The sequence below is a fragment of the Camellia sinensis genome, chromosome 7 (genome assembly GCF_055761805.1).
Source record: "Camellia sinensis isolate YWXY chromosome 7, ASM5576180v1, whole genome shotgun sequence".
NCBI lineage: Eukaryota > Viridiplantae > Streptophyta > Magnoliopsida > Ericales > Theaceae > Camellia > Camellia sinensis.
This window is the reverse complement of record NC_138967.1, coordinates 35,229,450-35,247,484: the sequence shown is the minus strand read 5'-3', so window position 1 is coordinate 35,247,484 and position 18,035 is coordinate 35,229,450. Positions and strand designations below refer to the sequence as shown.

Here is an 18,035-nt window from a genome sequence, read left to right as displayed (position 1 = left end):
ATAAAATATTGAGTGAGTGACATAACTTACTTTATGAATGGTTGAACCGCGGCTGTATTGAATAAGACATACCGATGAGTTTGTACCCAAGAAGTGTTATCAAGATAAAAGCTTGTGATTTCACCAACAGCACGACCCAGATTATCATCACCACTGTAGTTCCTCGTGGTTCGATTAGATTTAGTTTCCATATCATTGAGATATTGTGCACAAAAATTCATGCATTCTTCCATAAGATATCCTTTAGCAATTGAACCTTCTGAACGAGCTCTATTACGCACATATTGCTTCAAAGTAAGAAGATACCTCTCAATTGGATACATCCATCGAAACTGAATCGCTCCGCCCAATAATGCTTCGTCAACTAGATGTATAGGCAAGTGCTCCATTATATCAAAAAAAGTAGGAGGAAATATTTTCTCTAGATGACAAAGTGTTACGGCGATACGATCTTGAATATATTGCAAATTTGTCGCACGATTGACTTTGGAACACAATTGTCTAAAGAAATTGCTCAATTCAATCAAAGGTTCAATTACATTCTTCGGTAACGATCTTCGAATGGCCAATGGAATTAGTTGTTGCATCAGAATATGACTATCGTGGCTCTTAAGACCCCCAATACTTCTATCATGTAAGCGCACACGACACGATATATTGGATGAATACCCGTCGAGAACTCTAACTTCCTTCAATACTTTCAAGAACAAATCTTTCTCATCCTTGGTCATCGTGAATTATGCCGGTGGTAAATAAGCTTTATTCGACCCTGTTAACTGCAAATGTAGGGGTTTTCTAATATTCATTTCTTGTAAATCACGCCGAGCATTAACACCATCCTTCGATTTTCCTGCAACCTCTAATATTGTCCATAACACATTATCACAAACATTCTTCTCTATATGCATCACATCGAAGTTGTGTCTAATTAGATTGTGCTCCCAATATGGCAGTTCATAGAAGATACTCTTTTTCTTCCAGCTATGGGTGCGATGTCCAGCTTTCTTCTTCTCTACTTGTCTCCTATGCCTCTCCTTAAGGTCATCCCTCTTGTATTGGGTTAAAATACCCTCAGATTCTAATTGTAGCAACATCTCAGTTCCAGACAACAATTTTGGTTTGAATCTGACTTCCCGACTACCATCAAATGATACTTTATCCTTTTGGAATTTATGGCCATTAGGTAAAAATTTGCGATGACCCAAGTATGATTATTTCCTACTATGCTTCAACCAACACGATATAGTTTCTCTATTGCAACAAGGACATGCATATTCGCCTTTAGTACTCCATCCTGACAAGTTTGCATATGCAGGAAAATCACTAATTGTCCACAGTAAAGCTGCATGCATTTGAAACATTTGATTTGTTGATGCATCAAATATGGAGACACCGTCATTCCATAGTTCTTTCAACTCCTCAATCAACGGTTGCATATACACATCAATCTTGTCACCAGGTCCTTTCGGGCCGTCAATAAGCACAGATAAAATTAGAAATGGTTGTTTCATGCACATCCATGGCGGCAAGTTGTATGGAATGAGTACAACAGGCCAAGTGCTATGAACTATGTTCATCGTCCTGAATGGGTTAAAACCATCAGATGCTAAGCCAAGCCTTACACTTCGGCAATCATTACTAAAGTCAATATTCCGACGATCAAAATCTTTCCATGCAAGGGAGTCTGCAGGATGCCTAAAGACACCGTCATTAGTTCGTTCCTCTGCATGCCATCTCATTAACTTAGCCGTCTTGGATGACATAAACAGCCTCTGCAACCTTGGCTTTAAAGGAAAATACCTCTTTTATTTTGCAGCTATTTGTTTGCCACCGTTATGAGGACCATTTGAACCACCATCACCATTTGATTTCCATCTTGAACTGTTGCATATGACACATTTATCAAGATTGGCGTCCTCGTTTCGAAACAACATGCAACTGTTGGGACATGCATCCCATGTCTCATATGTGAAGCCCAAATCTGTTGTGACCTTTTGAGCTTTATAATATGAGTCCGGGAGAACGGGCACGCCTCATTCAATAACTCAAGCAACATGTCAACAGACTTGTTTGTCCACTGATTAAGCACCTTCAAATGTAGAAGCCGAACAATGAATGACAAAGATGTGAACTTCTGACAACCCGGATACAATTCACTTTGTGCATCTTGAAGAAGTTTGAAATAGTTTGCAGTCTCTGCATTTCGACCGAGCTGGGGTTCAGATGCATGGGGATCAGTGCTCTGTGCTTCATTACCGTCAACACTTGTACCGGCATGTGGATTTCCCACAGCCCCTTGTATCATTCCAACCATATCATCGCCAATGTCTAAATTAGCCAATGTTTCATTCCCTCGATTAGCATGCAGAGATACGTAAGATTCCCCATGATTAATCCAATGTTTGTACTTTTTAAAAAAACCATTCAAAATCAGATGCTTCCGTATACCCTCTCGCACAAGATGGTATCGATTCTCACATTTTCTACACGGACAACTAATCATCGAACCTTCATCCCTATTGGTGTAGGCAAACACAAGGAATTGATCAATTCCATTAATGTATTCCCTCGACATCCTATTTGGCAAATCAATCCAACTCTTATCTATCATCTGTACTTCCCTTATATGTGTTTCCCACTATTAATTTGCTTCAGGCAAACTTACTGGGAGATATACATCTCACATACAAAACAAATATACCCTAGAAAAAAAATATAATTACAACAAATGTAAGAGTCATAATGAGATGTAAGGGTAAAAATATAATTACAAGACATAATATCACATATTAATTATCGTAAGGGAAGAGGGGATTGGTGGGCTTCGAATCCCGATTAGTGAGGAAACAACCAATGGCATGCGCTATTGGGCCAAATGCTATCCTCAAATGCATTGATAAATATAATAATGGGTTATAAAGCTTTTCTATGTTAATTTAATTGCCCCATTCTGTTTTCATATAAAATGCTTGCATTTCAATTCTATAGTGCAAGTGCTTCAGTTCTAGATTTATTTATGTAAGGTGATTAATCATGGTCTTTCTAGACTGAAAAAGTGATAAGGGTGGTAGTAAATAAGAGTACTGGTTGAATTATTCATCGGGGGCTTGTTGCCAGAGTTATTACAGGTATCCCCTAATACTTGGTTCAAAAAAATCCAAGCATCATTTTAGTAAGATGAAGGATCTTAACTTCTCCCCCTTTCATCTTCACCAAACATAAAAAGAGTATATATGTATAGGGGGAGGGAAAGGGATAAAAGATTATATTCCTCCTACTAGTTCTTCAACAGAAGTGAATACTCAACTTGCCTTTGGAACAACAGTGAGACAGGGAACTTTTCCTCCACCCACAAAACATAAAAAAATAGAAAACCCCCGAGTACCCCCTGCCAAGGGAAGCAAGAAACTTGAGTAAAATTTTTCCTTAAGGCATGTTGCATTAGGGTTTCAAACTAAAATGTAAGTCAAACATTCACTCCCTAAACTCAAGCAACTTGAGAAACTTCAAAAACTATAACATCCAACATAAAATCTACAAATTAATTCATATGTTCTACATGTCTCATTTAAGTAAGAAGCAAAACTAAAAGGAAATTTTATATCTTAACCTCCTTATTTTCTATCTTCAATACAAGCAATAGAAATTAGAATTGGAAATTTGTAATCATGTAAGAAGCAAAACTAAAAGGAAATTTTTGACAGATTCTAATGGGTGGACAAATCACGCAAAGAAAACATAAAAAATGGGAAAGATTACCACAGAAGCAGCAGCAAATGGAGATGAAAGTCCAATGTCATAAACAGTAACAAGTGCAGTTCCCAACCCTTTAAGAGCCAGTACTGACTGCGAGCATTGTAAACCTGATGGTGGCTGAATCACTTCTACAACTTGGGAATTATTAACAACAGCATCCAAAAAACAGCTTCCTCCAGTGATTGAGAGATTTAGCTGGAAAAGAAAAAAGCATCTCATATGAGAAGCCCAAGTATTGGGTGATAAAACCGAAATGTGCCGATGTCTTGGGGAGAAATCAATAGAGGATATAAAGCCCAAGATGAAACATAACATCAATAGAGGATATAAACAACCTAGATGATATCAATATATCACAAAATATAGATATCGTTTGGGGAGAAATCCAGATTCAAAAATTAAAATCATAATAAAATATATCAATAAATCAAAATATCAATGTCTAAAAAATACACAGATAACTACATTTCAATCTCTGAAGAATATGGCTATATCAATTGATATTATAAAATTCCCAACCTTAAAGTGGGAATCAAATTGAAGAATGGAAAGGATTGAAGGTGCCTCGTCACTCGTTCACAGTCGTTCACAGTCTTGCCGCGTCACTCGTCGTTCGCAGTCGTTCACCCTCGTTCTTGCCTCGTCACTCGTCGTTCACAGTCGTTCGTCACTCGTCGTTCACAATCACTGCCTCGTCACTCCGGTGAAGGCCGTCGTTCACCCTCGTCAATCTGCGAATGCCGTCATTCACCCTCCTTCACCCCGGTACTGAATGATTTTCATTTCAGGATTTTGGGGATTCTGGGATTAGGATTTTGGGGGTTTTGGTTTGATGAGTTTAGGGATTGGGATTTTGATTTGGGGGTTTTGGTTTGGTGAGTTTAGGGATTGGGATTTTAGGGATTTTAGGATGACCGCGAATGGGAGAAATGAGCGGGATGTGATTTTTTTTTTTTTTTTTTTTTTTTTTTTTTTTTTGCGACGGAATATATACCACCGTCGCAAATGATAAATGATACTTGATTAACAAATTAAAACGACGTCGTTTTACAAATTTTTTTTTTGCGACGGGCTTATGCCGTCACAAATGGTCCACCATTTGCAACCGGAACTCTTTACCGTCGCTAAATAATACTTTTTGCGATGGTATACGTGCATCGCAAATGCTCATGCATTTTTCGGTGAAATTTATTAGCGACGGAGGTAAATCCCGTCGCAAAAGGCCATTTTCGTCGACGGTAGATAAACGCCGTCGCAAAAATACTTTTTTGGCGACGGTAACTACACTGCGTCGCAAAAACTCATTTTTTGCGACGGCAGATGCCCCGTTGCAAAAGCCTCCATGTTATATAACAGATTTTCTTGTAGTGATTATGTGATTGGTTGGTATGTCCTAAAATAAAGTTAGTTACACAATATCATAGTAACTTTAATTACTTTGATTGTTATCCGAAATAAATCACTGTGATTAATGACACATATTATGCTTTTTAAATCAAACTATTGAAATGAAAATCCATATACTATTCACTTTCTTGGAAGTATATTTAACATAATTTTTCTACATGCATAAATATAGGTAGATATGGCAAAATTATTTGACCCGATTTTATTTGTTTCAATTTGATTTTAATACAAATAATTTTAGAGAGTATTAATTGTGCAGGGTAACATATATTAGTGGAGAGGTCACAATATCAAATTTATAATAAAATATAAAATTATATTATTAAAATAATTGAATTTAAAAAAATAATAATTTACACGCCAAACCCAATAAACCCGATCCATTATCATCGTGCACTTAGAATTTGACTTTGAGTTTAGGGAGCATTGCATAAACATACAAAGAAATAAAAGGAATATTTGCGCGTGCCCAAAAAAAAAAAAAAAAAAAAAAGTGAGAATGTTAAATAATTACATATGACATGGAAATTTTAAAAATAAATTACAAAAACATAGTTAAAATTACATTAATTTCTCTCTCAATTTTTACACTAGTCTTTTTTTTTTCTCCTCCTCTTTCTCTCCTCCAATAGCAACCCAAGGTTATTGGAAATCTTAAATTAGGGATTGTTTGGAGTGTCCTAAATAAATACACTTTTTAACTTTTTGAACTAAAAAGTTGAAGAGAAAAATATAGTTATTTGGGATAACTTTTTGTTTTTTTATAAAAAAATATGTATTAAAATATTGTATAAAATGGCAAAATTACATGTTTACCCCTACATAATAGAATCATCAATGACAGGCAGCAGAGGAGAGTACGGCTGGGTTGAAAGGTGCATGAGGCTTCATGGGTAATGTTCGGTCGTGGGGCCCACCAAGGGTCTCGTTTCGATAATCTGAACCGTTGAATGTGTAGAACTCGTTGAGTACTATATGCTAATGAAAATCACTTTAATCGGATATCGATAGCTATGTGATCAAAACAGTTTTGTATGAAATTAATGGATGGTGAAAAATAAACAGCTGAAAAAAAATCTGATTCGATCACATAGCTATCCGTATCCAATCAACGTGATTTTTTATAGACATATAATGCTCGATGAGTTCTATACATTGAACGGTTTGGATTATAAAAAACGGACCCATGGTGGGCCTCTACGGGCCCAACATTACCCCTTAACTTAATAAATATAAACATCTATTTTTTTTTTTGGTTCATTTGAATAGGCCAATAAGCACTGAACCATCAATCAGTACCAACGCTGTCTAGTCGTTGTTTGTATTAAAATATTATGAAAATTAATTTTTTTATATTTTTAATTTGTGAATAGTGATAACTTTTTAACATTTTTAATAACTTTTTGACTTTTTTGAATTTTTCTTAGTATGCCAAACCAGGCCTAAATATCAAAATAAGACGTTATCTAATTAAGTCTTAAAAAGTTGAGACCTTCAATATTAAATTTAAAATTTCTTGTAGGTCTTAGGTGACAGTTTAACTGGACTATTGGTCTACCTCAACTCTCCTCGCTTCTTCTCTTCACATTCTCCAACCGACAACTACCTGTTCATCACCTTTCCTAACCGCTAGCCACTTTTCTCCCATCCCTCCTAGTCGCTACCAATGTCCACCATCCTCCTCAATCCCTTCCTAAGCCCTTTTCTCTGCCACCAGCCCTTTCTATGCTATCACCAGTGCTATCTCCAATCCTTTTTGACCTTTCTAATAGGGACAAAACTAGAACTTCATTACCAAAAGGTCCAAAATTTGAATAAAGGATTTTACTATATAAAAAAGCGCACACGTGTATATAGAATAAAATATTTGAACATTGTTATTCAAGATAAAAAATTAGATCCAATTTTCAAGCATAATGATGTAATAACCAATTAAGATATTAAAAACAATACTCTCTCTCATATTTTCTCTAATCATCAACCAATCATAATCACTTACACATTATTGGATTTAGAAAGTTGGCTTGTATATTATTTTTCAAAATATTTTCACCATATAGACAAGCATGCATGTACATATTAGAGGTGATCATAGATCCGTTCAACTTGCCCAACCTGACCAAACTGATCCAACTCGATTGATTTTGGGTGCATGCGTGTTTTTTAGCAAACTGATACAAATGAAATATTTCAAAATCTGCAGATATGATTCGGATGGCAGATCAATCATCCTGCACCCGCATAAACACAATCCGCCCTAGATGAAGTTAAAAAAAAAAAAAAAGAAACTGCTAGCAAGTAACAACAAAGAATAGAAATAATAAAACATATATTTTTGTGAAAATGAAAATAATGCCTTAATAAAAAAAGCGTGGTGCCATGGCCTGTTATAGACAAATAATACACATTGTTTCAAATTATTAGTTATTGGAGATTGTAAAAGTTATGAATTATAATTAAAAAAAAAATGCCCGAAAACCGATCACATCCATGTGCCAACCTGCACGACCAGCTCAATCCGCATTCACCAAACTGGGAGACGAATGTGAATTGATTTTTTTCTAATCTGCTTAATTTTAGGCGGATGACGAATGGGATATCACTTGATCCAACCTGATCCACGATCACCCCTAGTACATATATACACACATTAATAATAATAATAGTAATAATGATAAACACCATGGAAGCAATTGTAGGTTGAACTATGTCAAGCTAAATAGTAAGTTGCCTAAATTTAATTTAAAATATGTAACTAACTTCAAAAATGTGTCTAAGTTAAGTTTTGCCTTTTTTTTAATTATTTTTTATGACCTGATCTCAAATTAGCTATAGTGAGTGTTTGAAAAGTTACTATTTTAGTAGGTTATTTTAATTTTTGGCTAGTAAGTTAAAAATTTTTGTGTTTGGGAAGATGATTGAATTTTTTTTGTAATTAGATGTGATATTTGTGAAAAAAAAGTGAAATGATTATGAGTTTAACATGACATTTTGTCTTATTGACTATTTTGTCATTTTGTGAATTTTAGCCTAAATTAAGCTAAAATTTTACTTTCCAAATAGTCCCATAATTAAGTTGAACTCGAATAATTTAATTTTTTTTATAATATATATAAGCTTATTGAGTGAAATTAAGAAAAAAAAAAAAGTTTTAAAACTATTCAAGTTTCAATTGTTTATATAACAAGACAACTCGAGCAAATTTTTTTTAAAAAAAATGAGTCAAATTTAAATAATTTGATTACAAATTTTTAATGAGGTGGACATTTATCCAACTTGAATAACGGTAAGGGGTGGACATTGTGTCGTGTTGAGTCATGTTCATGTTATGTTATTTTGGATTCGTATCAAAATTACTTAGTACTAATCCAAACTATTATTATTTTGCGTTATCTTATTATGTCATTTTTAATTTGTATCCAGTTTACCTCGTATAAACTTATCATGTCAAAATTTTGGCAATTAGCTAAAAATATCCAATGTATAAAAAAATTACAAATTAAATTTAATAAAACTAATCTCTACTGAATGAAATTATTCATAATTTTTTTTTTATTTTAACTTTATTTTATTTTATTAATTTACAAAAATTATATATTATTATTCTATTTTTTTACTAGATTAACTCAACTAGCAGACAAAACAAAAATAAAACATATGTTAAATTTAATGAAACTATTCTTTAAATTTTGAATTTGAAAAAGAAGAAGAAGAAGTCAAAAGCCCATTCAACTATATTCAAAACTGTTTTTAACCGTTTGTGTGTAATATTTTCACCAGGAACTTCGAATTTGGTAGTTAGACCAAATGGAGTAGTATGTCGTTTACCTTTCGTCTCATTCCGTCACACAATCTCTCCAAAACCCTTTACGCAAGACTATCAAAAAAGAACTATACCGCCAACACATCTCTTAATCTGAAGCCTCTCAACTCCAAGATTTCAAATTTCATGAGAAATGGCCTCGTCGAGGAAGCACAAAACCTATTCGACGAAATGCCGCAAAGAAATAATGTCACATGGAATGCCATGATTCGCGGGTACTTCCAAAACGGGCAATTCAACCAAGCAATGCATTTATATAACCAGATGGACAATCGGGATATCTATTCGTATAACATAGTGATTGCGGGTTTAATGCAATTTGGTGATGTGAATGGCGCAAGGGAAGTTTTTTATTCTATGCCATTCAATGATGTTGTGACTTGGAATTCTATGATTTCAGGGTATGTTTGTAATGGGTTGGTAGATGAAGCTGTTTGGGTGTTTGATAGGATGCCTTTGAGAAATGTGATTTCTTGGAACTTGATGATCACGGGTTTATTGAATTGTGGAGAATTCGATTTGGCTGAAGAATTGTTTAAAGAAATGGGTAATCGGGATGTTGTGTCTTGGACTGTAATGATGTCTGGGTTTGTGAGTGCAGGACGGATTTTTGAAGCGCGGGAAATTTTTGATGGCATGCCTATAAGGGATGTTCAAGCTTGGAATACAATAATATCTGGTTATATAGATAAAGGGTATCTTGAAATTGCGGAAGTTCTATTTCACAAAATGCCTGAGCAAGACTGGAATTCTTGGAATGGGATGATAACAGGGTTGGTGAATGGTCAGCGGTTTAGTGATGCAATAAGGCTTTTTAGTGAAATGCCACAGAAATGCCAAAGATCGTTGAATTCAATCTTGATGGGATTAATAAAGAATGGGCTTGTGAAAGAAGCTCATGCAGTTCTTGAGAAACACCCATTTGGTGATGTTGTGTCCACGACAAATATGATTATTGGGTATTTTCATATTGGTGAGGTTCAGACTGCAATTGAACTTTTTCAGTTGATGCCTATTTGGGATACAACAGTGTGGAATGCTACAATATTTGGATTAGGTGAAAAAGATCATGGCGAGGATGGCTTGAAATTGTTCATGAGAATGAAAAAACTAAGTTTTCCTATGGATGAAGCTACATTTACTAGTGTGCTGACAATATGTTCAAGCTTGCCAACCTTGAATCTTGGCAAACAGACTCATGCACAAATCATTAAGATGAGTTTTAATTCTTTTAATGCAGTTTGTAATGCAATGGTTACTATGTATGCTAGATGTGGAAACATGAATTCTGCCTTGATGGAGTTCTCTTCCATGCCCAGTCATGATGTCATTTCTTGGAATTCTATAATATGTGGTTTCGCTCACCATGGACATGGAGAGGAAGCCCTAAAAATGTTCAACCAAATGAGATTGACAGACATTAAACCCAATCAAATAACCTTTATTGGAGTTCTTTCTGCTTGTAGCCATTCAGGATTGGTAGAACAAGGTAAGTACTACTTCAACTTCATGAAATATAAGAGTTTTCTTCAGCCAATGACTGAGCATTACACTTGCATCGTTGATCTTCTGGGTAGATATGGGCATATAGACGAGGCAGTAAAATTTTTGGATCAAATGAGAGACGATGGAATTGAGGTTTCAGCAAGTGTTTGGGGGGCATTGCTCGGAGCATGTAGAATTCACAATAATATTGAGGTAGGTGAGATTGCAGGGAAAAGGGTAATGGAGTTAGAGCCTTTTAATTCTGGTGTCTATATGATTTTGGCTGAAATGTATCTCGATAGTGGGAGGAAAAAAGATGCTGAGAAGATATGGGTTCGAATGAAAGAGATGGGAGTGAAGAAGCAACCTGGGTGTAGTTGGATTGAAGTAAACAACAATGGGTATGTATTTCTTTCGGGAGATAGTTCGCACCCTGAATTTTATAGCATCTGTTGTATTTTAGACTTGCTGGTAATCGAGATGGAGATTGAAATTTTAAAACCAAATACTAGTTCATGTCCAGATATACTTGACATATGTGAATTAAATTAAATTGGACAATTTTTATTCCTCTTTATTTATTGCATTAACTGAGCAGAGAATGAAAACTATTTGTACTTGGGTAGAGACTAATAAAGTTGTTGCCCATGAATGTTGGAGTTGCCTATTAGAAGTTCTATTGAGAGAAATACGGCCCAACTGCTTAGAACAGTAACTTGATTGTATTGTTGGTTGATTGAGTCTAAAAGGATTTTTTGTCAATACTAAGGGGTCTGAAAGATTTTGGATTGGCTTTGATGTGGGGGAATTTTTCGTACTCAAACCTCCTGTTTTTCATTTTGTGAAATAATGGAAATGAATGAATTTTCTCATTAAACAACTTTTCTCCCCCCTCCCTTAGTGCCCGGTTTGTCTTGATTTCTGATTGATGAACAAGAAAGAGAGTGGAAACTACCAGATTTTTTTGACTCGCCCTTGGCGCTGGCAGCGACTTAGTAAAGGGAATCTATGGAGGTTTTGATAAAAAAAAGCAATCTCGCAGACATGAAAGCTTTTTGATGTATGTATTTTATTAATAATGTGCTCAAGCATGTGAGATGAGCCCTATAAAGTTATATTACATGATTAGAACCATACGCCTAGAAAATGTGATTGCGTACGTCGTACAACAAGTTTCATCGAACAGCACCTTATCTGCCCATTTAATTGGAGATTTCTTAAACTACCTATGAAAAAACACTTTCATCCATCTCAACTTGAATCACTTAGTTGCTGCTAAGTTTATGAAATCTTTAAGCCAAATAGTAAAAAGCATAACATGTTCATATATATATAGATTAACAACAAAAAGAGTATTTATTGATAAAGAAAATGAAGGAATAAGGTGAGGACAAGAAGTTTTTTTTTCGGTGAATAGGACAAGAAGTTCTCTTACAAGAAAATCGTAACATATTCATATCATATGCTAAAGAACTATTGTGAGATATGTTCAAGAAATTAGTGCAATAACAATGGCCAAACCAAATTGTCACGAGTCTTTTAACATTGTATGGATGACAAACCTACAGGTATCAACAGTGTACTTCAACATCATATCTTATAAATTGGAGAATTCCATACAAAGGAGCCACACATATTTATCATGAAATTCAATTTTCATTTATCTGATATTATAAAGTGCTCAAACATTTATCCCTTACAACCATGTTGTTAAACATGTCACTGGAGTCAAAACAGTCAAATTTACTTAAAACCTATTCGATAGTTCCTCATAGGAGGAAGGCCTTTATAACAAGCTACATTTCCTTGAAGTTCACGAAAGTCGTGAATGGTGTGATGTAGAATAACAATCCGGAAACATTTTGAAAAATAAACTTCATGGGTATGTGAGAGTTTACTCAAAAAGGTTGAGCACTAATCTAAAGTCAAACTATTGAGCGCTTAGATTCAAACAGAGTCGAATTTCCCTTTTCTGAGGTCTGCTCTTTGTCTTGGATTGGCTTTGGCTGATCCTTTTTTCTGTTCGAGATCAGTTTTACCATCAGCAGCCTCCTTGGACTCTCTTTTTGTGGTTATTGGTGTTTCAACAGTGCTTCGTCTTGGTATAACCTTGCATTGGGTGTGTCTGGTTTGACGCAAATTATGATCCTTCAAACCTGAAAGTACTTCTATTTTGGCCTTGTTTCTGCCTCCAATCACCCCATCGTTAACTGAACACAAAATAACCATATGTCGTGAGTTGGAAACCTGGACTACAGATTGCATTTTCTAAATCCAATACATTGCACCCGTAGGACAGTGAAAGTCAACTTGCTGAAAGTAAGTAATACTGAAATTTTTAGTAGGCTGTCAACCACGAAAGTTGTATATACAACTCAATTAAGTAGAGCTCACAATAAGATTCCTCCTCAAAGACTGAAAGTGATACCGGTAAAATTCATCTGTTTGGCAATAGTTAACAAAGACATTTTTTTTCCCCGAAACTTTTTGTTTTTAGTGAATGCTTTTTAGATTTGTCAAAAAAATTTACTTTTCAAGTCTGTCTAGTCTAGAAGGATCTAAAAAGTAAATTTAAAAAAAAAAAAATCCAAAAAAAAATCTACTAAACCTAACCCCCCCCCCCCCCCCCCCAAAAAAAAAGAGTAGATTTTTTAAGCTTTTTTTTGGGGGTCTTAATTGAATTTTTTTCAATTTATTTATTTATTTTAAAAAAATTTCAGGCCTATCTAGTCTAGTAGAACTTTAAAATGTAAAGCTTTTTTTTTAAAAAAAAAAAAAAAAACTTCACTGAGGACCCCAAAAAAAAAAGCTGCTAAAAAAGCAATTGCAACTTGTATTGCTTGCTTATTTCAATGGACAAAGAAAATATTGAGAAAGAAATACAGATTCTACTGGATGATATTTGTGTAACATCTTGCAATGTATGCACTAATGATATTTGTGTCGCATATTGCAATGTATAGAGAGCAATTATCAAATAATTTCTTAGCTACATAGTTGCATCAAAATCTAAATGGGTTATATCCTTATTTGCCAAAAATAAAAACTTGTATGAAACAAAGATTCAAGTAGTAAAAAAAAAATTGGCAAATGGAAGTACCAGGGCTTGATAAGACAGCACGTGGCCGTGGGATTGGACTCGATCTAATATTTGGTCTACTGTCCTCCATGGCTTTCTTTTTGTTGCTGCTCTTGCCTTCTCCTGTAAATTATAAGGAGAGTTCAGAAAACCCCAAAACTCAGAAATTTGTACCAAGAATAATATGGATTAAAAATTAAACCTTTGGGTAAAGGAATCACAGGAATGGCTGAATTGGCGATATAAGACTTCGGAATTCTCACAATGGATGGTGGTGAATCATGTTCACATTCCCAAACTGTAAATAACAAGGAATTCATTAAAAAGACTACAAGGGTCCTACTATACCAATTAAAGCACTAACAGACATGCAAGTAGTACTATACTATATCCAGCATTAAAAAAAATGGAGAAAAGACCATCAATACTCAATACTACTTTATTTATATGGTATTGGAAAAAGTTGACTTTTTTTTTTTTTTTTAAATTTTAAATATGTGTGTGTGTGTGAATTAAAGATTATTAACTGAAAGCATTGGTGTCAGCATGAATAAACCGTAGTAACTTTAACTGCTTCAAGCTGGAATTGACAAAATAAAGGTAAATTTAACCTCCACTAAGCCTTAGATTAGATTGTTTAAAAGGGTAATAAATGTTGAGAAAAAGTGTATCAACAAAATGTCACTCCCAATCCCAAGGAGGGTTTGGTATGCCACACTGCCCTTCAAGGGAAATTCGATGCCCTACAATAAGAAACCTCAAAATTTCCACTCTTGTCAACCCTCCACTGAGATGAATACTCTGTCCCTCCTACCCCTGGAATATTAATAGATGAGGCCAAAATAGGTAGCCACTATCTCTACCTCCCTATCCTGAAAAGCACAAATAAATTTGGGGTCTCAAACTACCTCTCTCTCTCACAGCCTCAAGTCATCTTCAACGAGGGGCTCCTAATAAGATATGATCATAAACAGGCTCCAAAATTCCTCACCAATGGGCTATTCCCATGTGATTGATCACTCCACAACCTCACTCCCTGACCATCTCTCACCACACAACACATTTTTAGAGAACCCATTCCATCCTCTCTTTTTTGTTGATGTTCTTCAATATGCTCATGACACCACACAAGGAATGAACTTCTCTTCCTACAGATGCAAAACAAACAATTATCTACTTGTATATAGAAATTATGGCTTGCTTTCTTGCAATCAGTTCTGACACCATGTGTACTTGTCACAAAATCTCATCACATTTATTAAGCTTACGCCTTATTTTAGAGCATGTAATGGAAAAAAAGAAGACAAGAGTGATCATATAAGGGTGCTAAGTGAGTGGTGCAATATAACAAGTGGTTTTTCTACCTACCTATAAAGAAAGGGGAGGATTCTGAGGAACCAAAAAGGGGAAAGGTAAAAACAGAATTTTCTGTTGAACAAAGGTTTGTTCAGATGTCAGCAAAAGAAGGATACTCTTTGTCATTCTTCTCTTCATTTTCTCAACCCTCTAAGAAATCTGAGTTACTAGATTGGTATTCAAGTTCAGGTGTCTTGTCTCCATCAGCTCTTTGGCATATATTCACCATGCTAGGGAGCTCGAAACTAGTTTGAGGAAAGTACTCTTTTGTAGGTAATCTTGTCCTAGTTCAATTTATCATGTTAGAACCTAAGCTTGAGTAAAGAAAACCCTTTTGCACACTTTATTATCTTGATCACTAAATTTTTGCATTGCCTCTAGGTCTTTACCTTCTTGCACGATTTTCCCATGTGTGTAATTCTGTAGTAGTTGCTTTGTTGTGTTTCTTCCTCTTCCACATTATTGTCTCTTATTCATCCGTTTTTTTTTTTTTTTAATATTTTTTTTTTTCTGACAAAGATTCACCCTTGAATTATGACAGCTTCAATATAGTGCACTCACTGTCATTGACATAAGAGTCCCTATCAAAAATGTTCTAGCAATAAAGATAACAAAACAAAATCCAAGGACAAAGTTTTCCAACGTTTTCATAAGACTTCAAAGAAGAATGGTTTTCCTTGGTTCCCATAATTTATTAATTGGTGTAGGCTGACTATGGTGATGTAGCCAGATCATAGGCCCTCTAGGAATATGGTAGGCTTTAGGGGTGCAACTTGGGTGGCTTCGGGTGGGTTGAGGGGTTGCCCAAACATGCTGAAGTTTCCCAAGCCCAATTCGCAATCCAAACATGTCTACCAAAGCTGACCCGAGCATAAGCCCGAATCGGCCAAATTTTCCACAAAGAGAGAATGTTATGAGGAACTTATTTCTAACAACAACTTCTCTTGAAACCTTTTTAAATGCAATTCAACCAATGTAAAAGGTAGTAACTCCTTCCCTGAGGAATTTTTACTTCAACAAAAGATGTGTAAGCAAGTTATGTGTGATATACTAATCTAAAGATCACAAAGCAAACCACATTTTAGATCCCTAGTGGGCAATAGAAACTCAAAATTATATTATAGCGCATATGCAATCATGATTGCAGTGGTTACACATCTAGGCTTTATCTATCAAGTCAATTGTTTTTTCGTAATTGAAGCTCAAAGAAGTCGGAACTAGCCCATACTTCACTAGCCAAGAAGACAAATGACCAACTTTCTTTCATTTTCACATTCACAATGAAATTTATGACAATTCACCGTTGTTTCTTATTTCAGGATGGAAAAAAAAATAAAAAATAAAATAAATCCTACCTGAACACTAATTCAAGGGTAGAAGCTTACATTTACAAAAGTGAAGATATCCTTGTTGGAATGTGTCCCACATCGCTTGAAGTTGGCCCATTTGTGCTAATTATAAGGCTCTAGTTTCCCTCTCTTTGATACCTGGGTTTTAAGGAGAAGTGTGGGCTGAGCTTTTCAATTTGGTATCAAAGCATGGTTGGGCCTGTGATTGGTGTGCCGTTTTTCTGGCTACTGTATGTTGTGGTCTAGGAGGGTGTGTTGGAATGTGTCCCACATCGCCTAGAATTGCCCCATCTGTACTAGTTATAAAGATCTAGTTTTCCTCTCCTTAATACCTGGGTTTTAAAGAGAAGTGTGGGCTGGGCTTTTCAACTATCCTTGGGTAAAAAAGGTTGAAAACTGCAATGAGGTTAGGATGTGTTTAGCAAAATGTCATTCTAATTTAGAAGAACCAAGTTATATCAGTAAAGGTAAGTATGTAAAAAGATGAAAAAAAGGACAGTTCCGATGCACAAGGCTCCCACCACTGCAAAATATGGGGAGGCTACTTGTGATGCTCAGGTCGCAATAGAGAAACCTTACTGCTGTGCCGATTCCTGCTCTCAAGAGTGTGGAAGTGATAAGAAATTATTACTTGCTAAAAAATATAAAAAAGCAGATAAATGATGATGATATTTTCATCTAAATAGAGCAGAACAAAAATATGATTAGTGCAGCCAACCAGTATTTTCCCCCAAAAAACCTTATGCTGAGCTGAGGCTATCACCAAAACAATAAGGATGAAGTACAGAATGAAATCAATTTTGGCCAGAAAACAGAGAAATCATCAGAATCCAAATACTCAACTGTATTATTAACATCTCCAACAATAACCACTTCATCGGAACAAACAAACAAAGAACAAAACCAAGTTTCTGAGAACAGCAAATCAATAAATAAAAAAAATAAAAACCCAATACCCAGAAATTTCAATCAATCATCCTAGCAAAGTAACTGAATTTTCAAGCTCTATCGGCTAAATATACAAATCAAACTCAACAAAAATGGAATAAAAATGGACTTTCATGTTGTAGTTCAAATCGATAAGAGAAAAAAAAAACCTGAGATATGTGTTGCCTTGTCGTGATCATAGACAGTTAGTAGATCATCATCTTCTTCTTGTTCCCTCACCTTCACCTTTGGATACACTTCAAAATTCAACAAACACCCAGAAAATCAATTTCACAAAGCATCAATAAATAAAAGCATACCCAATAACCAAAAGAAAAAAGAAAAAAAGCCCAAATCAAGAAAACCCCAACCCACTTGTTTTTGTTCTTGAAGATACTTGAGGAGTTGGAGAAACAAGAAATTGGAAGAACAGATTTTGGCTTTTGGGTCAGATATCTTTGAAGCCAAAAGCAAATGAAGACGTCAAAAACATGTTTTGAAAGATGTGAACAGTCAACTATATTTAAATGGTGGGGTACACCACTGCTGTTTGCCTTTGCTGACCTGAATAAGAGATTGTGGGAAGGTATCGATATCATCAGGTCAATGCTTGATTGGGGCCACTTTGATACACTTGGGACTTCATGTAGGGGGCTCAATTTCGAATCGGATACGTTTTCCAAACGGCACTGCCTTTCTTTCAACGGTTTTGTTTGCACTTTCTCTTTTTGTCTTTTTTGCCATCTTCTTTTTGTTTTCTACATGTTTGTTTGGGTGGTGGTGCTATATTAGCCGTTTGGGTGCATACATACTGTCTATCTTGTGCATGAATCTAGGGCCGGCTATTTTGGCC

The 18,035-nt window shown here is 35.2% G+C and overlaps 2 protein-coding genes across 2 annotated transcripts; one reads left to right on the top strand and one right to left on the bottom strand.

The window, feature by feature from the left end:
- Nucleotides 1–8,872: 8,872 nt before the first annotated feature.
- On the top strand, nucleotides 8,873–11,045 carry LOC114261226 (uncharacterized). The gene has a single exon (XM_028201465.2). The coding sequence runs from the start codon at nucleotides 8,981–8,983 to the stop codon at nucleotides 11,021–11,023; it is 2,043 nt and encodes a 680-aa protein (XP_028057266.2). The 5' UTR covers nucleotides 8,873–8,980; the 3' UTR covers nucleotides 11,024–11,045.
- Nucleotides 11,046–12,107: 1,062 nt separating this feature from the next.
- On the bottom strand, nucleotides 12,108–17,655 carry LOC114261252 (uncharacterized). Its single transcript, XM_082877753.1, has 5 exons — nucleotides 17,554–17,655; nucleotides 17,353–17,439; nucleotides 13,753–13,848; nucleotides 13,572–13,673; nucleotides 12,108–12,681 (listed from the first exon to the last, which is right to left on the bottom strand). The coding sequence occupies exons 4-5, from the start codon at nucleotides 13,639–13,641 to the stop codon at nucleotides 12,419–12,421; spliced, it is 333 nt and encodes a 110-aa protein (XP_082733879.1). The 5' UTR covers nucleotides 13,642–13,673; nucleotides 13,753–13,848; nucleotides 17,353–17,439; nucleotides 17,554–17,655; the 3' UTR covers nucleotides 12,108–12,418.
- Between the last annotated feature and the right edge of the window lie 380 nt (nucleotides 17,656–18,035).